We start from the raw sequence: 24,900 nt of genomic DNA, 5'->3' as shown, positions 1-24,900 counted from the left end.
TAGTGACTTTAGAGACTGACCCCTGAATTAAGAAACTACAGGATCCAAATACAAATAGAACAAGATAATGATGAAGCCGGGAAGGGATTGTTCATTCTGGGGTTTTCAACTGGCCCCTATAGGCAAGATCAACAGATCTGCATTGTTTGGCTCACACATAGTTGAAAGAAATTGATTTGCATGCTGGTTTCCCAGCTCTAAATGCCCTACATCAGGCCCCTTCACTTATTCATACCTGCTAGACCCTGTAAGCATTACAGTTTAGCTTCAGGCTCTCATTTTATAGATAAATAAACTGTGGTTTGGAGGAGAAACATATACTCGAGATCACAAAGATTTAAAGTGTTGACAATAATATTTGTTAAGCACTCATGCCAGGCCCCATTTCAAACTCTTCACATATGTTAACTAATTTAATCCTCAAACCCTAAGAAAAGAAAACAAAGGCTTAGACACTGCAGGCTCAATGTCACACAGCCATTTGGAGGCAGAGTCAGACAGATCCAGAGTGGCTTAACTCTGAACGCTTTGCTCTTCCCACCAATAAATCACCATAGGCCCTGGCTGGAGTCTTATATAAGTGGGCACATCTCAGGAAACAACACCTGAATTTTCTCTTTCTTACATCAGGTGCTTCTCCAGTCTCAGTTCAGACTCCTGATTTTTTTTTGTTGTTGTTGTTGGCTAGAAATTTCAAATTTATTTAAATTTTTAAGGATATTAATTTTTTTTTTAATTCGGACTTCTGATTTTAAAGTCTTCACTAGTGCCTTAGGACAGAACTTCCCAAGGATGACCCTTGGCCTCCTAGGCAGAGAACCACCCTGCCCCACGCTCAGCACATGAGTATTGGCAGGGCCACAGAGATAGGGCTGTGTAGCTTCAGCACTGCACGAAAGTACACAGCTAAGGGGGCAAGTAGGGACTGAAATCCAGCCTGCTTTGGTCCTGTGAGTCCATGGGGCTGTGTGTTCCTATGGAAAAGGGGCCTCCTTTTTTCAGTTCTACAAATGCACCGTATGGGCCAGTGGTGGTCCTGCCTTTGAGGTGAAGCAGAGTAAACTTCTGGGCTCCAGAAGAAGTACATGTGATATAACTTAGCTAAGTTAATCATCACATTCCATCCTCCTGGCCTCAGTGATTGACTGGGGAATGAGCACGTAAGTCATGTCAGGCCACGCTTGGCCAAAGAGGCTTAATTTTGAAGGCTTTTGTTTGATGGCTATGGACCACTTTCCCTGTAGAGGTGAGGGCTGGAGCTGCTGCAGCTATATTGTGACTAGATGGGGCCTGATGAGGAAGCTAATCCCCAGCAAAAAAAAATGCTCAAAAAGAGAGAGAGAAAACTCCATCCGGGAACTTTGGTGAGCTGTTGGTCAAGATAAACCGGAAACTCCAATCTACTTATGAACTGTGGAGTAACATAAACCAATAAATTCTCTTTTTAGCTTGAAACAGACTGGCTGTAAGTTGTGACCAAAAGAAAGCACACGAGCTATTCCATACATACCCAACACAGGCCTTCTCCCTATTCCCCTTCCTGGCTTTATATTCTCACCATAGCACTTGTCATCTTCTCATACTTCGTTACTTATTTGGTTTATTGTCTATCTACCTTCACTCCCCAGGCCTGCTGAAATGCATGCTCTATGATGGCAAGGAATTTTATCTGTTTTCTTCACTGTTGGGTTCCCGGTCCCTAAAATGAGTTCTTGGCACACAGCATGTATTCAGTAAAGATATGTTGAGTGATATACCTATTCATTGAATTACTGAGGATTACTAAAATTTCACAGACATAAATGAAAACCCTCACATTTCTAGAGTTAACTATGGACGACCCCAGCCTTCATGTAATAGGACGAGTGACAGCTTGTCTGTGCTTGGGAACGTTAGGAAGCTTCCTGTGCACGTGCACACACAGATTATTGGCGTTTCAGCAATTTCACGGGGGGCACTTTGTTATTATTACATCACCAAGATTGCCTTAAGCTGCTGATGCTTTTCGACTGGAACTATTTTAAGATATGTTTTAAATATGTTTAAATATATTTATAGAATGACTATTAGATTTTACTTTATTTTGTTTTGGTAGATCTGCTATCTATATAACTTTCTGAATTTTTATTTTGTTCATCTCTACTAATTTGCTATCATAAGGTATTTTTCCTCTTAAAAATGTAAATGAATTAGGAGAAGAAGGTGGGTCACGGTGACTTTTATCTCTCATATGTGCCACAGTCAGAAAACAATTGTGAACTTCTATCTTTCTGGGATTTCCTCATCCATGTTTCCTTTGCCTTCTTTTAGTTCCTCCGGGTACAACTACAGACCCTGGCTCTTACTCCAGCAGGGCTCTGCGTGGCTCCCATCTGTCTGTTATTCTCAATTTACCTGTCATTTCTACCACGGAATCTGATGCTTTTGTTTGGTTTCCTGATAGTGATTTGCCTGGAGCTGCCTCCGGAGATGGTGGTTGCTAATTTGCTGAAGCAAAGCAGCGATACATTATTTCTGATGTTTTCCTCTTTGACACCAAAAGAGTGACAGGTGTGTGATGGGTGGAAGGAAGAAGACAGGAAGAAGGGAGAGGTGGTGACGGCCAAGGCTCCACCCCTCCCACGGCCCCTTTCTTCTTTGTTCCTTCTTCCAGCCAGCACCCAGGAGCTGCCGGTTGCCTGCTCGGGTGACGGGCGAGTGTTCTCGATCAGGGTGTGAGATGTTGTGTGTTTACCCATTGGCGGTGCCAAGTGGATGAAGCAAGTGGCCGCCCGCACAGCCTGAACTGCAGGCCAACCCACGTGGCCTCTCCTTTCTGGTGGTAGAGCCCCTCTAAGGAAGGTGGACGTGGTCACACCAAAGCCACACTTTGCCTAATTATCAAGTCCATATTGTTTCTTCTTACGTTGCCATGCAGATTTGTGCCCTAGGCGTCATACGGCTGTTTGAGGCAAAATTACCTGCTTATTTGGAGGTTATTGGAGCACCAACCCACAAGGAATCCCCAACCTCACAGGGCAGAGAGAACTGCATGGGGCCACACGGACTGTTAGTGGTGGGGTGGATGGGGGGTGGGGAGACGAGCACCCAGGGCCCAGGGCAGCTCCAAGGCACCTGCTTTGACTGTCATCTCCCCTCGTAGGCCACGAAGTGCTCACTTAGGTAACACCCACTCATTCATCCTTGCTCAGAGGCTGGCACCCGTGTCATCTGCATCCCTCCTCTGCTCAGACCAGCACTGCTGCTGGGGAGGGGGAGGCAGAGGAGGGGACAGGGGAGGAAGGGGACAGAGAAACACTTGGGTGTATTTCTGAGTCTCATTTCCGCTTTCCCCTTTCCCCACTACTGATTGGAACACAGCAACCTCCTATATATACAACTGTTTATTAAAAGAATGTATGGTCCACATCAGCCTAGTGGGAAGTCTACTGGTAAGTGTTCCCTCGGCCAAAGGAAAAGCAAGCAGGTGGCTGAGGGGGAGGATGTGGGCTGTGGAGGGCAGAGCCGTGCAGAAGCCGAAGGGGGCTAGAGGCTCATCCCTGAGTTTCCTCCTCCTGTCCTCAAACTCCTTATGGCCAAAGCCCCAGCTGTTTCATGGGTTGGTGTGGGGTCGGGCTGTCCTAGACTGCTCGAGACAGCCAGAGAGAGGAGAAGACAGTGGAGCACTACGTAGAGGGATTGTGGGGTGACCATTTAGAGCTAGAAGCCACTATTACACCAATGCTAACATCTCTGTCTCTGAGCCTAAAAAGTCAGTGTGATGGGTCTCATGGCTCTTAGTTGCAGGTTTACCCTCTGAGACAATGATCAAACTTAGCCAGTGTGGCAGAGAAGGGGGAGGAAGGGAGCTGTCCAGGGGGCAGCAGTCTTGACTCTTGCACTATGGTCGGTACTTGCACAGGAAGTGCTGGCGCTTGGTGCAGTCATTGTTGTTCCAAGTTAAAAAGTCTGTAAGAAAAGAAACAGACATTTACATCCATCTGCTTCTGTACTGAACTGACCAGATTATCTGGGTGTTTTGCTTAGAGTCATGCCTAAGGTCATGGGATGGTTGATTTTATGTGTCAACTTGGCTAGGCTATGGTGCCAATTGTCTGGTCAGACCCAGTCTAGATGTTGAAGGTATTTTTTAGATGAGGTCCATTTACATCAATGGACTTCGAGTAAAGCGGGTTGTCCTCCATCACGGGAGTGGGCCTCATCCCATCAGTTGGAGGCCCTAAGAGAAAAGACTGAGGTCCCCAAAGAAGAAGGAATTCTGCCTCCAGACCACCTTCGCACTCAAGATGGCAACTCAGCTCTTGTAGGAATTTCCCGCCTGCTGGCCTGAGCTGTGGATTTCAGACTTGCTAACCCGCAACTGCACGAGCCAGTTCTTCAAGTGATACGCACTTTGCACGTATTAAGATGATCAGTACCATCATTTCCCCCTTTTTATGGAGGCATCTGAGGCACAGAGAAATAAGAAATCTGCACATGGAACACAGCTCAGTCAAGGGGACGAGCTGAAATTCTACCCTGGGCTTTCAGAATTCAGCACCCATGCCCTTGACTACAAATTACATTGAATACGAACTTTTTTTTTTTAACTGAAAAACTCTAGTTATCATTATGCAATGTCTCAAAGTGAACTAGTAGGCGAGTCAGGAAATTCTGTGAGCTGCAAATTTCCAGAGACACAAAGCAGTGACATCGTGATAGAAAGGGGAGAGTCAGAAAGGGAGAGAGCAGGACACAGAATAAAGTGCCCCTCAGCTCTTTCTAAACAGACACAAACAAAGATATGGTCCTGTCACAGAGGGAAAGAGAATGAATGTGTGGCTGTGTATTGGGACGTGAATGTTATATCTTTTGAATTAAGAAAAAAAATTAGCAACCGTGTCTCAGGGCAAAATACATTATACAAAAATAAAATGACATTGATGAGGCTGAGGGAGATGTGATTTTAAATTCTACCTTCCACCAGTTTTTCTTGAATCCTGGCTTCATTCCTTGCGTTTTTCTGTCTTAGGAGCCTGTGTTCTGCCAGCCACGGGCTGGGGTGAGTACCCGTGGGAAAGGAGGGGAACCCAAAGTCGTGGTGCTCTCAAGACAACATCGGGCTTCCAGTTCCCAGCGATACACACGGGCAAGTTCACTGTGGAGCTTTCCTGATACGGTCATGGACCAACAGGGACAGGGTTTTGTTGAGAACCTTGTCCAGCAGGAATCTCAGGACCCTGGGGATAGGAGGGACGTGGGGAGGCAGCAGGTCTGCTGCTTCCCCAAAGCTGGTCTGGCGTCCAGTCCCAGAGATTCGGATGGTATAGGTCTGGCAAGAGAATCCCTGGGATTTTTATTTTTAAGATGTTCCTCATTTGATTCTTTCATGCCATTGAGCTTCTCTTCTAACACTTTAATGCTTCAACTGCAATAAAAGCTACAAGGTCTACCTTTTTCTTGGTTAACTCTAGTGATGGGTTTCTCACTACTTCCTGGAGTAGCCCATTATGTGTTTGAACAGTAGTAACTGTTCCAAACTTTTTCCTCCATTTGGGTAGAAAGCCACATTAGTAGCTTCTCCCTCCTGGGCTTGGTAGCGTTCCTTCCATGTGAGCCGATTTGTGCCTTGAACAGCAGCAGCTGCCAGCTCTGCTGGGCTGTGAAAATCCCTTCTCTGGATTTTTCTCTGTAAAGGTCTTCCTCGGAGTCTGTCTCTTCATGTCCATCCTTCAACCCTTTTTAGAAAGTTTTCTTGCTTTCTTGTTCATGCGCACAAGCTTTATTCCTCGGAAAACAGTAAACTCTGCCCCATGCCCTGTGGGAGCAGCCGGGTCTCTCTCCACCTCAGCCCCAGTACCCGAATCCCCCGACTGGGCCCCATCCCAGGCCCACTTCTTAGCTAGCAGAGAGGTCCTGGGAGCAGGTCACTAGGATGACCTGTCACACCCACTGGGATGTTCTCAAACACGTGAGCTTTGACATCAAGTATCCTTTTCATCTTTAATATTCTGTGTTCTTGTTTTACAGCTGAAATCTTCCACATCACTTATTAGCTATGGCCCTCAACAGGGGGAAGATTTGCCCCCCACAGGGGACATTTGGCAATATCTGGGGATATTTTCAGTTGTCACAACATGGGAAGGTTGTGGCATCTACTGAGTAGAGACCGGGAATGCTACTAAAGCTCCTACAGTGTACAGGGTCGCCCCCCACAGCAAAGAATTATCCAACCTAAGATGTCATCAGTACCAAACTTATTAGCATGAAGAGCAAAGAATGAGAGCAGGCCGGGGAAAGGAGACGGCTCCAGTGATCGTGTACAGCCTGTGGCTGGGGTGCTGCCCCTCGTCCTGGGGACAGGAGTCAGGGAAACAAACAAGAGGGAAGAACCCAGGCAAAGACTGGGTTTCCAGGGCTCATGGGGAACCCTGATTTTAAAGAAGTCAGAAGGAATCCACCTGATTTTGCCACATATATTTACTCCCTGTGGTCTGTGTTTCCCCAAATGTGATGGCTGTCCCTCTCTTAGTATACAATATGATTTCAAAATAAATGTATTTAAGAACAGATGAGTGGATTTAAAGAAAATATTGAGTCTATAACTGAACAGCTGGTATACTGATACAGCAAAGATTACAAAGGGGTCACAAAGGACTGAAGGCTGGTAACCAACATCTGTGGCAAGGCCATTGTCCTGTGGGAGAAAAGTGTCGCCCCATGTGACACGGGGAGGGTGGGAAGGGAGGGCCCCACGTCCGGTTTTGCCCTTCCCAGGTGAAGAGAAAGGCTGCAAACTGGGGAGCAGCGAGGGATGATGCGCTGGAACTTACTGGTTCCCGAGCTCAGCTCTGCGCAGTACTTGCTCCCCCCCGCGGCCTGGCCGGGCCAGGGTCTGTACAGGTGCCTGGCCCCGTCTATCCACTGCCTCCGCTGCCCCTGCAACGACAGGAGGGGGAAGAAATCACAGGTCGGCACCCCACCTGCTCACAGCCAAAGCGGTCCCCTCAGTCCCCTTTAAAACATAGTTTTCATTGTAAAAACAGGGAAAGTACAGAAATGCATAAAGAAGGAAAAATAGAAAAGTCACTCCATTCAACTACTAAGAGGAAAACATTAGCATAGTTACTTCAGGTATAAACATTTTCATGTATCATTACATTTTTAGGTACCAAAAATGTGATCTTTAAAATATATATTCAGTTTTGTGTCTTGCTTTCTGCACATTTTTAATGGTAAGGATGTGCTATAATTGACTTTAATATTCTTCTGTTGATTGATAGGTATGTTGTTTCCAATTTACAATTATTATAAAGAATACTGCTATGAACAACTTTGTTCACAAACCTGTTTCTGCACTTACAGTTATTTCCTTCTGATAGAATCCCAGAAGTAGAATTAATGGGTCAAAGAGTATTCTGAGGTTATTGATACGCATTGCCAAAGTACTTTCCAAAAATAGTTCCATTGTAGGAATTTACATCCTCACCAATTGGGCACAAGGACAATTTCTCCATGTCCTTAAAAATAGGACTCATTAAGACAAAGCAAAAGTTTGACAATCTGAAAAGTCAAGTTATATTGTTGTTTTATTTGCATTTCTTTGATTACTAAAGACATTGCACAATTTTTAGAATATTTATTTGCCGCTTATTTTCTTCAATCATAAATGTAAAAGATTAAACTACCAAAATATGTTATAGACATAGATGTAAATATACTATCTCCGAATGGCAGAGTTCTGATTAATAGCAATGCGAATATAGAAAAATGTAAAATTTCTGATAGTCAAATAAACACCATTAAAAGCTAAATAATTGCATAAAATATTTGTAACAACCACGGCAAAGGATTACTAGTTTTTCTATAACATAATGTTCAAGAAGAGAAAAGCATGAAGGTATTATATTTATAGTCGCATACTACAGGGTAAACACACATTCGTGAAAGAGGGTGTATGAATGTGTGGCCTCTTTAGGAGTTTTATCAAGAGACAGAAAGCATGGGAACTCTGTCCTTACGTTCCCCATGTTTGTGTGAGTTAACTACAGAAGCCCAAAAACGAATCTGTAAACCGTAGATCCCCTCCTTAAAAAGACCTCACATGTCTTTCCTCACAATAAGGTATTGATGAAAGAACACTGAGAGTCTAGTGGAAAACATTAAGGATAACATAATAAATGTAAGAACATCTAAGAAAAATGTTAGCTGAAAGTTTTCAACTTTAACTCAAGATTGAATGGGGATTGAATTAATCTGAGTCTCATAACAGGTCTATGTATATATACACACACATACACACACATACACACACACACACATGTGCACACCTATGTACTTATACAAACGTTTTTCTTTGAAGGCTCTGGAAAGCTCTATAGAATGGTGCCACTGCAATCCTGTTCTCCACTGAGAGCAAGACATGGGTCCCTGCCCTTGAGGCCTCGGTCTCCATCAGTTGGAGGCTCACGACTGAAGATCCGCCACCCTTGTTAGTAGGCCAGGAGGCCGTTTCCCAGAAAGGGGCCATCCGTCTGGCTTTCCCAAGAGGGCTACGTCTGAGGGCCAGACCCGAGGTTACCTTCTGCGGGTCATGCAGGCCAATCCATAGAGGCTGGTTTCTCTGATAGACACTTACGTACTCTGCTATGATGCTGGCTTCCTTTAAACTCAGGATAGATGCTAGGTGGGCTCCATTTTCATAAGACTGACACTCAAGCTACATGCAAGGAGAGGTCCCATTAATGATGCCTCAAGGTTTAAAAGCACAGCCTTCTCCGCAGAACCCTCGTGTGCCAAGCAGAATGGACTCGCACAGCCCTGCCTCCTCCAGAAGTTGTGATCTAACTCCCACAGAAGACTTCCTGTCCCCACGGGAGAAAACACAACTGCCGCAGCCTCAGTTCTCAGAGGAAGAGACAGCTCAAGGCGAGAGCAAGAGATTTAGGGTCAGAGGAAATGCCTAGGGTCCTGGCCTTGCCCCTCATTAGTGTATGTGACCTTGACAAGTCACTTTACCTCTCTGAGGCTCAGTTTCCTTGTCTGTAAAATGGAGAAAATAATGACTGCCACTTGGGAGTTTTTATGAGGCCTAAATATAATACTGCATTTCAACAAATCTAAGCAACCGTTGATTGCAAAATGTGTCCTTATTTTACATCCCACTAAGAAAGAAAGAAAAAAATCACTGCCAATGAATCTATGACACACTGCGGTCTATAGCACGCATCTGATTTCAGAGGCGTTAGAACGTGAACACAATGTGTATTGGAGAACAGCTAACATGGTAGTGCTTTTCATGGGACACCTCCAATACACCGGGCACCTTGCACATGCTATCGTGTTTAATCCTAACAGCAGTCTTAGGAAGTAGGGCCCACTTTTAGTTTACAGATGGGGAAATGGAACATCAGGAAACTGGGACTAGACGCTGGCATAGAGCCTGTGCCTGCCTAACTCCCAGGCCTATGTCTTTTTTATCTTAAATTATCATTATCCTGTGTTACACAAGAGTAACACATTGTAAATTATAAACAGTGGTCTTTAATTTATTTTTACTTGCTACCAAATAAGTATAGGATAAATTGCTTAAAACTCTGAGGTGGAGGAGAGGAGGCTCCTTGATATGTTGGTTTAGAATTCCTGGGTCCCTGGAATTCACTTGCCAATTGAAGATTGTACCTTCATTCGCCTTTCCTCGACAGTAGCCATGCCATCAAACCTGGTCGAATTTGGGGCTTTCTTCCCACCAGTTAAGCCACAGTAGAGGCTGATAGGTAATTACCTGCACAGCTACAACTTGTAAAGGTTTCAGCTCTAAATCCAAATCTGTTTCACTCATGCATGTCTTTATACTGATCCCAAATTCTTCCTTCTTCCTTTGCGAAGGTGCTATCTTCTTTCATAGCCAAGGGTGTGTGATCTGAATTTTTCTTATAGCTTAATAAATGATAATCATCCACTGTTTTAAGGATTGTATGGAACACATAACATGATTAATTCTTTTTTTTTTTTTTTTTTTTTTTTTTTGTTGAGACAGAGTCTCACTTTGTTGCCCAGGCTAGAGTGAGTGCCGTGGCGTCAGCTTAGCTCACAGCAACCTCAAACTCCTGGGCTTAAGCGATCCTACTGCCTCAGCCTCCCGAGTAGCTGGGACTACAGGCATGCGCCACTATGCCCGGCTAATTTTTTTCTATATAGATTTTTAGGTGTCCATATAATGTCTTTCTATTTTTAGTAGAGACGGGGTCTCGCTCAGGCTGGTCTCGAACTCCTGACCTTGAGCAATCCACCCGCCTCGGCCTCCCAGAGTGCTAGGATTACAGGCGTGAGCCACCGCGCCCGGCCTGATTAATTCTTGTTCTATAACCAGAAACCTATTGTTCAATTAAACAAATATTTTTATGTGTGTGTAAAAATTTTATTTTATACGCTTCTGGAGTTGTGTTACAGGATCTGTCTACCTGACAAGAAGTTGAAGTAGTTTAATAAAAACGTAGTTTGGGCTGTGCTTGCTTAGGCTTTTATTGCTCCCATTGTTGCTTTTACTATTTTACCTGAGATTTAAGATGTGATTACTGTTTAATACCAATTTAGTCTTCACACTTGCAAACCACTTTGCAACACCAAGATGCTTTTACACCTGTAATTCTGCTCGATTCTCAGATTGGTAAGGCAGGCAAGCCAGATCACCGGTCAGCATTTACTGAGTGCCAACTGTGTACCAGCCATAAAAGATTCCAGTCACAGAAGGGGAAGCAGGCGTGGCGTGTTTAAGTGATTACTGCCCCCCCGTCCCCCCAGTTCACACAGCTGGTAGTGACAGAGCTGTAACTAGAACTCAGACCTTTGCCTCTTAAGTCTGTGACCGGATCCTCGTGTGCTTCTCACCGTTCCCTCGACCAGCTTCCCGGAGTCCAGGAGCTGGGGCTGCCAGCAGCATGGGGGAGGAGCCGGTTCCAGGCCCCCTGGCCCTCCTTCCCCAGGGTCCTCTCTGCTCTCTGGTTCCAGGCTTGGCAACCTCTGCTAAGGCTCGGAATTAATCCTGTGGGCGGTTCGTTCTGTGAGAATCTGAATTGAGCGTCTGGCATGTGCCATAGGCTCCATGCAAGTTGTTTTAATGAATCCTCCCCACCGGCCCTGAGGTGGAAAGCGTCATCCCGTGTCACAGTATGGGGACAGGTAAAGTGAGGTACAGCATCACCTAGCGAGTGCTGGAGTGTGCTTTAAACCCAGGCCGACGCTATCACAGAGTTCCCCAAGTTCCTCAGATGACAGAGAATTGCACTGGCATCTCTGGAGACGGGCAGCACAAGTGTCCTCAAGCTACTGCCCGAGCACTGAGGGGAAAGTCCACAGCTCTCCGCGAGCACTTTCCCCTTCCACGGGCAGAGTCTGGGAAATCCTTTCTCAACACTTTCTCTCTCTCTCTCTCTCTCTTTATACAATTATTCAGGCCTTAGCTCAGACTGCCCTGGGTTTGCTCTGCTATTTCCTTTCAGTGCAATCTTGGCAAAGTCATTTATGCTCACACCACATTGCGTTTTCTATTTATATGTCACAATCCTGCATTAACCCTGGACTTTTTAAGGCCGGAGAATACTTTTTATCCTCAGTAGCTGCCGTGTGGCAGGTGCCCATCCTTGCTTCTTCTTCTTTCGCTGTCGAGTTACGTACAGGGATTCAGAGCCCATCCGGTCCCAGATCGGGCCACAGTGTGACCACAGGGCTCCGGGGTCGGTCACGTCAATGCAACAGTTGTGCTGCCTCACGATTCAGAGAGCACTGACTCCCCACGCTCGGCTGAGGGGACTGACTCTGACTATCGACTTAGTTATCTCTTAGACAAAGCCTCAGGGAAGTAAAATTGCTGCGCCGTGGGCTGTGGAGGCGCCAGGCCCTTCCCTCCCTGTGTTTGGACGGCTTCACCCGTCAGGTGGCTCCGAGGTGTCTGTTCCGGGCCTGTCTACGCATCGCTCTTGTTCTGGTAAATCTCGTACAAAAATTCGGTTATTCTTTTTGTAAGTTCCTCATCTTCTCATCCTTCCTTGATTTGCATATTTTTGTCTTCTCTAATGACAGTGAGCACGTTGAGGGCAGGGGCCATTTCTTAACCAACCTTACATTGCTGCAGCCCAGCCCGGGTCTGGGCATACAGCACCCGCTTCATCGATGCTCACAAAATCGAATCAGTCTCTCCACTTCTCCAACCAGGCAGCTTCTCCTGAGAGTGCCAAGGAAGGACCTGCTCCTGGACCAGATGAGATCTGGGGCTCAGACTGGCCCCTTGCTCTGGAGAAGCCAGTCTAGCAGGAAGCAAATTCTTACCTCAGCATCAGACCAGTTCCTCAGCTTCCGGAAGTATTCAAAGCAATTGGATCTGTAGTAAAACCATCCATTGGCACCACTGGGTCTCATGACGATATCTGCACACAAACAAAAGGTGATTACAAGTTCTGATAGAAAAATCAATCTGTTCCTGTTAGAGTGAGAGCTTCTCGCTGAAAAGTCATTAATCTGCCATTCTACTTCTGTAAAACCTGCTTGCTCCTGCTTGCCCAAGATGGTGCCCCCAACACACAGAAATTCCTGTGATTACAACACCCACGTTCTGCGGGAACAAAATATGGCCCAGAACCCAAAAACCGCCCAGATCCTGTTATACCAAAGATAAGAAAATGATGTAATGCTTGCTCAAGGATTTTTGCACACGTGCTTGCTATATCTTAGTGATTTTCCACCCACAAACTTATAAAAATGTTCCGTTTCAAAGACTCACTGCTGCTCTCTGTGCCGCCTTTGGCAGTACAGATGGTAGTCGCTGGCCAGCTAATAAAGTCTCCTGATTTGGCTCAACTCCGTCTTTAGGTGGCCATTTCTCACATCTCAGACCATAACATTTGGAGGCCCCAGCGAGATCCTGCCCTAAGATAGGGCACCTGGCGACCACTGGTGCCTGGAGACTGGGCGCGGAGTCGAGTGTCTTGCCTGGGGGAAGGGCTCTGAGAGCCGTTCCTCAGCCCCGGGCAGAGGCTTGACAATGCACTGGCCCCCCAACACCTTCAAAACTGCAGATTCTTCTGGACAAGTCTTCTGGCTCTGTTCACCAGTGAGTTCTTTTCTGGTCTGTTTCTGGCTCCGGATTTGTCTGGCACCTCAGGAGATTGACTGGACGCAGCTTCACTCCTCAGGCGGGTTCCAAGAGGTGAGACGTCACCTGGAACTTATTGGGTATTGTAAGAATCTGACTCTGTTTCCCCTTTTCCTCGGGCGAGTCCTGGGATGTGAGACGTCACCTAGGACTTGCGAGTCCTGATCGGATTCCTGAGTACTTTCTTTTGGATTACTCTTCTTCTACTTTCATTTCTCTCGGCTTCGATTCCATTTTGGTTTCACCTGTCATCTGGGTCCTAGGTTATAGTTTCAAACTTTAAAGAACAGTGCATGCTTATCATTGGGATCCGTGATTGTCAGTTTCCTATCTGTCTTTTTCCTGAGGCCATATGGGGTGGTAGAACTGGGCCTCTCTCCCTCTCTCTCTCTCTCTCTCTGTCCTTGCCTTTCTCTGTGTCTGGTCTTCAGATCTTTTTAGGCGGCTGAAATTTCTGGTTTTCTAGTTTTCTTTTTCCAAAGAGTGGGAGGCACCCGAGAGGGATGAGACCGGGGCCACTCGATGGAAATTCTAGTTCTGGTTTTCTGGTCTTCTGGCTTCTGGGTGGTTAGTACAGAGCCAGTCTAATATGTCACCATTGGCACTTTTGGGTTGTTGGTCCTGTTGGGGCTTCGGTGTCTCTCTTGGATTCCATCTTAATTAGTTGTAAGTGTGAAATTGTGTGACTAGAATGTGAAATCGGGTTGCCGTCTAAGGTAACAGTGAGGCCAACCCGACCCCAGGGCTGCCCAACCCGTCCCTCCACCGCCACCCGCCAGGCACAGCTTGATCTGTCTCCTTATACTGCCTGTCTTTGTCCTTGTGCCTCATAAAAAATAGTTCTTTTGTCGCCAGTATAGACCGTCCCAGTCTTGTGTCAAACGTGGTCCGCTTAGATGTTAAATTTTATCTAATTCAGAGGTTATTTAAAGGTTAATTCAAAATATAAATTAAAAAAAAATAAAAACAAGACAGGAAGGAACCAGTGAAGTAAGAGAAAGAGATGTAAAAAGGCTATAAATATATAAACATATTTTTAGTAAAAAAAGATTAAACAAAAAAGAAAATAATATTGTGCAAGAAAAAATCTTATATAGTAAACTTTTGTTCTACAATAAAAGTTAAGACAAAACAGAAAGTTTTAAGTATGTTATAACTGGTCTGTACAAGTTGGGATAAAGTCCATGAAAGGGGATTTAAGCCTCTAATATTTGACAAACTTTCCAAAATCCAAATTCCAGTCTTTTTGACCTCAAACTAACTTTTTAAAGTATTGGGGCCACTAAAAATCTAAGAAAGACATATTGGGTTTATTTGGTACGTTAAAACTATACAGGAAACATTGTCAAATAGAAAATGGTGTTAACTTTCTTGGGATTATATTTGTATAAACATATTACTAATATATGTTCTAAATTGTAAAATATTAATATGTCTTCATATATATTATCAGTACATTGTTATACCAACTTTATCAATTGTCTCTGTACCCATGGCTATTCTAAGACTTTTGTCACCCATAGACAATTCCTGGCCCTGACGGGCAACCTACGTTTGCCTTCCCCACCACATGTCCAGACTGGGACCCAAATGAGAAACGAGGGAAAGAAGCTCTCAAACGGTATCGCCAAACTCTACTAGGAGACATACAGGCAGCAGCTAAAAAGCCGACCAATCTGTCCAAGATAAATGAAACCATACAGAGACCTAACAAGTCCCCGGCGGTGTCCCTAGAACACCTTTTTAAAACTTACCGCGTATATACTCCCATAGACCCAGAGGCACCAAAAAATTGAAGTGCCATTAATAATGCCTTTACCACTCTGTCGGCCCCCTGATATTAGGAGAAAGCTACAGAAATTAGAAGGATTTGAGGGAAAATTGCTGTCTAAGTTAATAAAAATTGCCCAGAAGATTTATAACAACAGAGAGGATCCTAAGACTGCCCACTCTGAAAAGATGGCCAATATTCTTGTATCCACTATGATAAAACAAGAGAAATATAAAACTAAAAAAGACAAGAGGCCCCAAAGACCAGAGGGGACTACTAGAAAGAGGAAGATCAGCCTAAGCCATGACCAGTGTGCCTACTGCAAAGAACATGGTCACTGGAAAAATGAATGTCCTCACCGAAAAGCAGGAGATGGCTAAGCCTGTGCCGGTCCTCATGGAGGACACAGACTGACGGGGCTGGGGCTCCATTCTGATAAGCCCCCAGGAGCCCAAGGTAACTCTGAATGTGCAGGGCAAACCTATAGTTTCTGATAGACACCGGAGCCACCAAGGATCAAGCCACATATAAAAGGGCTACTGAGGACCTGCTAACAGAATTAGCTCAGTTGGGCTACCGTGTTCTGGCTAAAAAGGCTCAGCTTTATACCCAGACAGCAACCTACCTAGGATATGAACTAAAGAAAGACAAACAAACCCTCTCCACCAGTAGAATTAAAGCTATCCTAAAAATCCCACAGCCCCAAACTAAGAGACAAATACGAGAGTTCCTGGGGGCAGTGGGGTACTGCAGACTCTGGGTCCCCAAGTTTGCTGATATAACAAAACCCCTATATGCTAGCATAGGGGGAAAGAGGGACGCTCTGATCTGGACTGAAAACAAGGCTAAAGCCTTCAAGAGCCTCAAACAGGTGCTTGTGAGTGCCCCTGCACTGGCCTTGCCCGATTTGACCAAGCCTTTCCAGTTCTATGTTACTGAAAACCAAAAACTAACTAAAGGGGTCCTAACTCAAAAACTAGGACCCTGGAACAGACCGATTACATACCTGTCTAAAAGGCTGGACGCTGTAGCATCTGACTGACCAGACTACTTACGGGCCATTGCTGCAACCGCCATCTTGACAAAGGAAGCCTCCAAGCTCATTTTGGGGCAGGACTTGTATATAATTGCCCCTCACTCTACTAAAAGCCCCCTGAGAGGTGGCTTTCAAACTCCCACATAACCCAATATCAGATACTATTACTAGACCCCCCCAAATCCAGTTCCTAAAGACAGCCTCCCTCAACCCTGCCACCCTGCTCCCGGATGATGAGCCGTCGGAGCCACTCCATGACTGTCTCAAAATACTCAAGTCTCTTACCAACCTGAGAGCTGACCTCACTGACCGCCCGTGGCCGGACCCCGATGAAGAATTATACACAGATGGAAGCAGCTACGTCCCAGAAGGAGTCAGGTATACAGGGGTGGCTGTCATGACTACAGGCCGGGTTATCCAGACACAGACTCTCGGACATGAAACCTCAGCCCAAAAGGCTGAACTCATAGCCCTGACCCAGTCCCTAAGATGGGGGAGAGCCTTTACAATGGCACATGTACATGGGCACCTTACCAAAAACAAGGACTGACTCCCCAGTGGTGAGAGACAATACTTTCACCGACACAACAAGAGAAGTCGCACAAAAACCAATGAGGACTCTCCTAATTCTCCCTACTCTGCCAAAACGACTCTTGCCAAACTCTCCAAACTACACCAAAGAAAAAGTTAAATTAAGAAAACCCTGAAGACTCAAACTGATTCAGGAAGTTGGAAAATCCTCCCGGACAATAGGGTCTTAGTCCCTAAACACCTAAGACGAGACCTAATCAGACACATACATCAGAACACCCACCTTGGCAGCACCAAGTTGACCAAACTTCTCCAGAGAGACTACTACATTCCTCGGCTACATCAGGTGGCCCCACAGGTAACAACGAGATGTCTCGCCTGTGCACGAGTCAATTCAGGTAAAAGGACTAATCCTCCCCCGGGGACCAGGTTAAGGGGACAAACCCCGGGGAAACAGTGAAAAGTAGACTTTACAAAAGTAAAACTAGACAAATACAGATACCACTACTTACTTATATTCATTGACACCTTCTCTAGATGGACAAAAACTTTTCCTATAAAGTCAGAGACAACATAGGTAGTTGCAAAAAAGTTAGTGACTAAAATTATTCCCCGATTTGGCCTCCCACTTACACTGGGGTCCGACAATGGCCCGACGTTCATCGCCCAAACGACTCAATTATTAACCAAGACATTAAAAATTAATTAAAAACTACAGTGTACTTATAGACCTCAGAGTTCAGGACAAGTAAAAAAACAAATAAAACTTTAAAAAAACATTAAACAAATTAAAACTAGAGACTGACACAGACTGAGTAAGCCTCCCTCCCTTTACTAAAACCAAAGTACACTCCTTATGATAAAGACATAACCCCATATAAAATCATGTTCAGCCAACCAACCCCACTCCTGAGAAAACTCTATTTCAAGTACAGCCTGGAGACCTCATCTAGATAAATAAACTTCAGCCTGCCAGCTTAGAGGCCCGGTGGATTAGACCCCTGCCAGTAATCCTCACCATGCCAACAGCCATAAAGGTTGCCAGAAATCATCATTAGATCCACCACACGCGGATCAAAAAGGCGACCCCAAATCAACTCCCTGAGAAATAGATCACCTGGCCCACTGAGGACCCACTAAAGAGAAGACTTTCCAGAGACTCCTCTGGTTCCTCCTAGTTATCTATTTTAATCCAACAGACGACACCCCCCACCAACAAATAAACTATACCTGGGTACTTACCAGGACAGTAGATGAGACTATTATAGCCCAAAACTCCACCCTATCCCAGCCGGTCCTCCACTTTGACCTCTGCCAGTTGTTCAGAGATAAAAACAAACAATGGTATTGGGGAGGATACTGGGGACCGAGCTGTGGGTCTGACAGACTAAAACAAGAATTACAAACTTATCAACACTATACCTGCCCCTGTATCATAAACAACTTACTTCCTTATGTTAAACAAAAAATTCAAACTGTCAAACTTATGGTCCTCCAAACCCACTATCAACATATCTGTGATACCGATAACAAAAAATCAATAATTTGATTCCTCCTAAAAACCAGTGGGGAATGCTAGAGTGAGACCTTCGCTGAAAAATCATTAATCTGCCATTCTACTTCTGTAAAACCTGCTTGTTCCTGCTTGCCCACGATAGTGCCCCAACACAGAAATTCCTAAGTGATTACAACACCCACGTTCTGCGTAAAATGATTACAGCACCTAGGTTCTGCATGAAACATTACAACACCCACATTTTGTGTGAACAAAACATGGCCCAGAGCCCCAAAACTGCCCAGATCCTGTTACACCAAAGATAAAAAAATAATATAATACTTATTCAAGACTTTTTGTACACTCTATCTTAATCTACTTACTCTATCTTAATAATTTTCCACCCACAAACTTACAATATAAAAACTTTCTGTTTCAAAGACTCACTACTAGCCAACTAATAAAGACTCCTGATTTGGCTCAATTCGGTCTTTAGGTGGTCATTTCTCATGTCTCAGACCATAACATTCCCAGGCTCGATACAGTTTAGACATCCAGAACCCCTTGAATAGAGAGAGAGTCCCTTCAGAAGGACCTTGCTACTCTGCCAAAAATTTATACTGTTAATCTTTCTCCCAGCCTTCCCCAAAGGAACCCATGGCCTTTCACCAGCAGGACTGTGCATTGTTAAACAATCAGACTTTTCTGGGATTCCTGGACACTGGATCTGAACTGACACTAATTCGAGGAGACCCAAAATGTCACTATGGTCCCCAGCTAGAGTATGGGTTACGGAGGTCAGGTGATTGACAGAGTTTTAGCTCAGTCTGTCTCACAGGAGGTCCAGTGGGTCCCCGGAACCTACCCTGTGGTTATTTCCCCAGTTCCAGAATGCATAATTGCAATAGACATACTCAGCAGCTGGAAGGGTCTTACATTGGTAGTGAAAGTCAAACAGCTATAACTTAAGGCAGCACAAGAATGGATGAGGGGCATGAATTGGTGGTTTTAGGCATTACTAGGAGGGAGACATCTTTTGGCATGGGGGACATGGGACGGGTTAGATGGCCGTTTGGCTGGAGCTTGAGACTAGGTGGGCTGTGTGTCAGCATCAAGGAGGGGGGCATTTTGGGCAAAGGGCATGGTCTGGGCAGGCGAGTGGAGGCAGGAATGTACAAGGCACACACAGAAACAGCAAATGCTTAAGTTTGCCTTAAGTAAAGCCTGTCTGTCAGGCAACCATGGTAGAAAGGAATAGGGAAGAGTCAGGCCCTAGAAGCAAAGGAAGTGGTGAGTCAGGGAGGCCCACACTGTTCCTGCTGGTCAGCTGGTGCATGGGCCACATCTCTGAATCTGAAGGTTTATGAAGAGGGGGAGGTTGCTGTATGAAGGGGACACCAAGCCAGCAAGTTTGGGCTTTGTGGAACGTGGCTATACTCTGACACCATAGATGGATGCCAGGGTCCTTCCTTCCACAGTGGATGTCCACAGACTATAGTTATCACAATCGTGTTTCTTCTCTCCCCACTCAGATGACACTATTGCAACTTGTTTTCCCCACTCTTACATTTAATTTCATCCTCTGCCTATAAATCTCCAAGAACTCCCCACTGCTTTGAAATAAGCTCCCTGCTCATCTAGCATTTAAGAGATTTTACAACCTGGTTGTATCACTCTATCCAGCTGTGTCCTTCTACGCGGCAATCCCAGCTCTGTTTGGAACATGATGCTCATTATAGATTTAGATCTTTTGTGTGTGCTACTCCTTGTATCTGTGAATGATGGATAATGACTAACCTAGCTCAGGCCTGGCAGAAAAGGTTTCGAGGGGTACCTCAGATATACTAGGAACACGCAGCAAAGATACTCATGTATTTAAATGCCTCACCTTCTACTACCTTTAGAAATATGAACATAATTTTATGTTAAATAAAAAGCAAAGCTTTATGCCATTGCTGCTACTACTATCACTATCACCAGCTTCCATCTATAAGGTGCTTTCTTGGTGCCAGGTACCACACTGAGCAGTTCATCCAGGCTACCTTTTTCTCATAATAGCTTAGGGAGGCAAGGAAACAGGTTAAGGTGATCACCTGCCCAAGGTCACACGGTAAGATGGAAAAGCTACTTTACAGATTTAGTTCTATGACTTAAAAGCCTATGTTCCTGCCATCAACCCTCTCAACTTTGGCCTTGATAAATGTGAAAAAATAAGAAATTAGAAATTTAGCAACAGAAATAATTAGAGGGTTGGGATGCCTCGGTTATTTTATCAGGAGGAAAGAAAACAAAGGAGATCCTTGATTCTGAAAGTAAGAATTGATCTTGTTAAGAGGAGGCTGGCCATTGATTACCATTCCAACAGGGACAGGTAACCAAATGGGCTTGAATTTCTGGAGGGGCAACCTGGAGAGACATTAGGAAGCACACCTCCCACTAACACTGGCGAGAACATTCTGGCGAGGTGGCAAACAGGAGCCCAAACCTCTGCCGTGAGTCCGAGGACAAGGACCCCTGACATTTTGTCCCTCATTCAGTTCATTGTGATTCTCTTGTGCACTGTGAGGTGACTTTGCTCGGCATTCTGTGGCCAAACATGTGGGGACAGGTTCCCTACCACCATGGCCTTTATTTCCCCTGAATCCTGGTAGTGAGAGCAGAGTCCTAGGGATACACACGGAGGCCCCGGATCAGGTCAGGACAAAGGAGGCCCAAGATCACGCTCTAAGCCAACTGTCGATAATCTCTCTCTCTCCTTTCTCTGTCTCTCTTGTGTCTCTGTCTGAGTGTTGCTCTCTGTCTCTGCCCATCTCTGTGTTCGATTTTCTCTCTGTATGCATCTCTGTGTGTATTTCTCTCTTCCTGTCTTTGCACTCTCTGTCCCTGTTTCTGTCTCTCTTGTCTCTGTGCCTGTGTGTCTGTCCTTGTCTATGACTCCTTCACTTCGGTCTCTAACTCTCATCTACCCACCCCTCCATCTCCCCTCGCTTTTCTGCCCCTCACCCTGCAATGTTGCAGCTCTGGCTGAGCGCCCCCTGGTGGAGACAGTCTAACTCCTACAAATGCAACTAACTGGGCTCTGCCTTCTACTATTCCACATGTTTACTGAGCATTTACTACACTCCAGGCACAGTTCCAGGCAGTTTACATATATTCTAACCATCTTCACAATAACCCTGTCATTATCCCCATGTTCCAGATAAGGTAATGAAGGCAGAAAGAAGTTGCTATGTCCCAGGGTCCCACAGCAAATAAGCGATAAAGGCAAGATTTGACTCCAGACAGTCTGACTCCAAGTTTTAGTCATCTTAGTCATTATGCTCAAGTTATTGGTTTTAAACCCTGTATGGGCCAAGCACGCTCATTCAGGTTACCTTGTTTAATTATTAGGGCCTCCCTGAGAGACAGGGGTGGATATTCATTTCCATTGTGCACATAAAGAAACCTCCTCAGAAAGTTGAGTGACCAGCTGAGGTCACCCAGATGGAGAGTCAGGTGGGAATGGAAGAGGAGCCAACGTGTCCTCGGCAGCTCTAGAGCTCTGACCCCAGCTCTCGTGGTGCCAGAGCCCCTCATCACTACACATGCAGTGTCAGGAGGACTCAGCTCCCAGATCTTGCCTGGACAACTCTAATAGTCTTTCTACTCCATCGCTTACTAGATGTGTGACCGTGGGAACATTATTTTATCTTTTTTAGCTTTAGTTTTCTTGTCTGTACAATGGGACCAACAACAAATACCTTCTTCGAAGGGTTGCTGGGAGGACTAATTGAAATAATGCATATATAGTCATTAGCATATAGCCTAGTATATAGAAATTGTTCAGTAAGTAGTAGCTAATTAAAAAATTGTACCTATTAAAAACCATCATCCTTATTGTTTGCTCCCATCTCTCCCCTCATTGAATCGATGGCATGCATTGCTTCAGGGGAAGAGCAGCTATGGGCCAGGACAAAGAAATCACTGTGGCAGCAATAAAAACTATACTCTTCACCGCTAGGTCTTGTTGAGAGACAGAATTAACTTCTGAATCCCCCATAGATCCTTTAAGTGCAAGATTAGACTTTTTCCATTAAGCGGTAGTGCAAAGACCATATAGAATATGTCATAAGGGATGTTCCCTCAAGATAGGAAGACTAATAGAAAGTCCTTCTATATCTGGGAGGAAGATCTGTCTGGAAAAGGGCAATGGAAGGACCTGTGATGAATGTTCTGGCTGCACCCCCTCCCAGGGAGAGAAATCAGAAATTGTTGAGATCCCAGGGGTGAGGGTGGGGGTTGTATCTCATTCCCCAGGATATAGCTTGGGCAAATTTCAAGCCCTTTTAAGGAAGCCTGAGGTCAGCACAGAACCAGAACAGCAGGGAACCACCTGGCCATGTAGAAATGGCTACGAAAGGCAGCTCTGCAGGTGTGGGTCAAGGGCAGCTTCCTAGAGTCTTGCACACTCTTGCGTGGTTCAGAGAAAGTGGCTGAGTTCCACAGGTCCTAAGCAGCCATAGATGGTTGAGAGAACTGGTGGCTGGAAACAGGAGAGAGCTCTGGAGACAAAGACATGTTAAGGATAGGCTATGGCAGGGACCACAGACTTCAGCCATGGGGGGCAATACAATGCCTAAAGAACTTTCCTTCTCTTTGTATTTCCTCCCAGCGGATCCTCCCCTTGGTCAAGTGCATTCCCCAGTGGGAGAAGTGCTAAGTTACAGACAGCACTGGACCCTCAGGAGGCCCCCTTCTCAATAGAAGTGACACTCAGGCATGGAACTACACTCACTCTTCCACATGCAACTCCCAGCAAGGCCCTGTAGGATTGCAAAAGTCACCCAAGACTAGGAGCCACATAGTCTTGCTGTATGACCTTGGCCCCTTTCTCTATATCTCATTTTCCTCATAAGTAGAGCAACAGAGTTATACCAGATAAGCCCACATTTCATTTCCTTCCATTTCAGGTGTCCCATGATAGTGTTAGCTCACTCATACGGTTTTGTTCCCCTGTGCTTTCCATTGGTAGATCCTACAGTATTGCCACTAACTTGTTGACATGCTACTTTGCATTTGATGCTTGGTTTTTAAGTGTGTAAGAGCCAGCTCTCCAACTAGGTTGTAGGTCTATTGCAAACTGGAATCCCTTATATGTTCAAAAAGGAAAATAGTGGATGGATATTGGGAAATTTTCATTACAGCTATGACTTATTGACAGTCTACTAGGTGTCAGGTGCTCTACCCTTCACAATGAGCTCAAAAAAATAATATTATAATTTACACTTCATTGATGATTTTGGTATGGCTTACAATCATATAGAGTTGAATTTTGTTTGAGTTTAGAGTCCTTAAACTTTTTACCATATCACATTGTTTTTCATTCCCATCTCTAAAATTTATTTCCAGCAGTGGCTAAATATTTTTTCGGGGGGTGAGTGGATGGCTGTGTCATGTGCACTGTATGAACATTGACTGTGGGTTCAATCTCAGCTAAGCGATGGGTACTCACCACCTAGGACTTCAGGGTTGGCCACCAAGCTGAGCAGTAGGAGCAGCCGCGTGACTTTGGAAGCCATCTTCCTCTTCCCTGAGGACACCGCTACTGCAAGGATCTCAGAGTCCTTGCGAGTTTTTCTTTGAAACTCCTGGATTTGCCTAGATCTGCAAATCTAAACACATTTGCACTGGTGAGAAGGACCCAGGAATTCAGCAGCCATATCATACACATATGGAGGAAAAGAATACAGAAATTTTCTGGCTCAATCCAGATTTTACAATGAACAGAATCTCACGTTAAACGTAGAGATGCAAAAAATTTAACTTATGAGATTTTGTTCTCACCTGCAAGGTCTTGCAGGCCACCTACAGTGGGCTATGATTTGTAAACTATGGAGAGCCTGTCCCTGTTATTTTCAAGAGAACCAGCAGAGGGCGTCCAAGGCAAGCTTTCTCACAGATAAGGTGGTGATGGACTTTCTACAGTCAAGAAAATCAAATCAAGTGGTTCCAACACTGAGTTTTTAATGTTAGAATTAAAAGTGAACATATGGTTCAATACCCACATTTTACAGATGAGAAAAACCTGAGGTCGATGAGTGTGAAGTCACTTGCTCATGGTCACCAGCTACAAGCAGATCTGACTTCAGTTTATTAGCACTCTTTCCTTTATACTTAGTTGATGTCACTTTTTTTTTTAAAGAAAATAGCCTTATTATATTTCCCCATTATAAAAAAATGCATGTTATTATTTATAAATATCAATGCAAAACTAGAAAATAAGAAGGAAATCTCATCTCCTAGACATATAATTTGGTGAATAGCCTATAGACATCTCTCTCTTTTTGTACAATTTTATGTAAATAGAATCATGTTGTTCTGTAACTTGGTTTTGTTTCTCAGAAATAGATTGATTGTAATAAATTTTCTTGCATTCTCATAAATTTGATGCCGTTTTAATTTCTCCTTGTGTAAATTCACATATGCAGGGTTGTAGCATTACAGATCATGCACATTGTCATTTTGGTATCTTTTTCCTAAAATGCCCTCTATCAGACTGTATGTACCATACTTCCCACTAATAATTCATAGGAATATTGGTTCCCCAAACTTCCAATGGAATCTTAATTTTGCCAATTTTTAAAAACTTTTGGTATCTTAAAGAAAAACCTTAGTGTTTTTTAATACTTTAAAATTGCTAATGAAATTAAACATCTTTTCATATAATGGTTAGCTTTTTGTGTGTCTTTTGCAAATTTTCAGTTTATAGCTTTGTACATTTTTCCATGTTATTGTTTCTTTGTCAGTGATTTGTAAGATCTTTTTTGTATAATTATTCTCTTTCGCACGTTACTAATAGTATTTCCCAGTTTGTATTTTTTTCTTATTTATATTTTTTGCCATTCTTAAATTTTTTAAAATTATATTATCATTTTTATGGTTTCCCTTACAATTTTTGG

The 24,900-nt window shown here is 44.5% G+C and overlaps 1 protein-coding gene across 1 annotated transcript in view; it reads right to left on the bottom strand.

Moving 5' to 3' along the window:
- Positions 1-3,880: 3,880 nt before the first annotated feature.
- Positions 3,881-24,900, bottom strand: part of REG4 (regenerating family member 4) — a 40,201-nt gene continuing 19,181 nt past the window's right edge. The window contains exons 2-6 of the mRNA XM_069479242.1: positions 17,710-17,749; positions 12,307-12,404; positions 8,561-8,698; positions 6,813-6,918; positions 3,881-3,948 (exon numbers count right to left, since the gene is read on the bottom strand). Of these exons, the coding sequence (XP_069335343.1) occupies positions 3,881-3,948; positions 6,813-6,918; positions 8,561-8,698; positions 12,307-12,404; positions 17,710-17,749 (450 nt within the window). The remainder of the gene's footprint in view (positions 3,949-6,812; positions 6,919-8,560; positions 8,699-12,306; positions 12,405-17,709; positions 17,750-24,900) is intronic.

The sequence above is a fragment of the Eulemur rufifrons genome, chromosome 8, assembly GCF_041146395.1.
Source record: "Eulemur rufifrons isolate Redbay chromosome 8, OSU_ERuf_1, whole genome shotgun sequence".
Classification (NCBI taxonomy): domain Eukaryota; kingdom Metazoa; phylum Chordata; class Mammalia; order Primates; family Lemuridae; genus Eulemur; species Eulemur rufifrons.
Note: the sequence above shows the minus strand (reverse complement) of the source record. Positions and strands in the feature narration are given on the sequence as shown.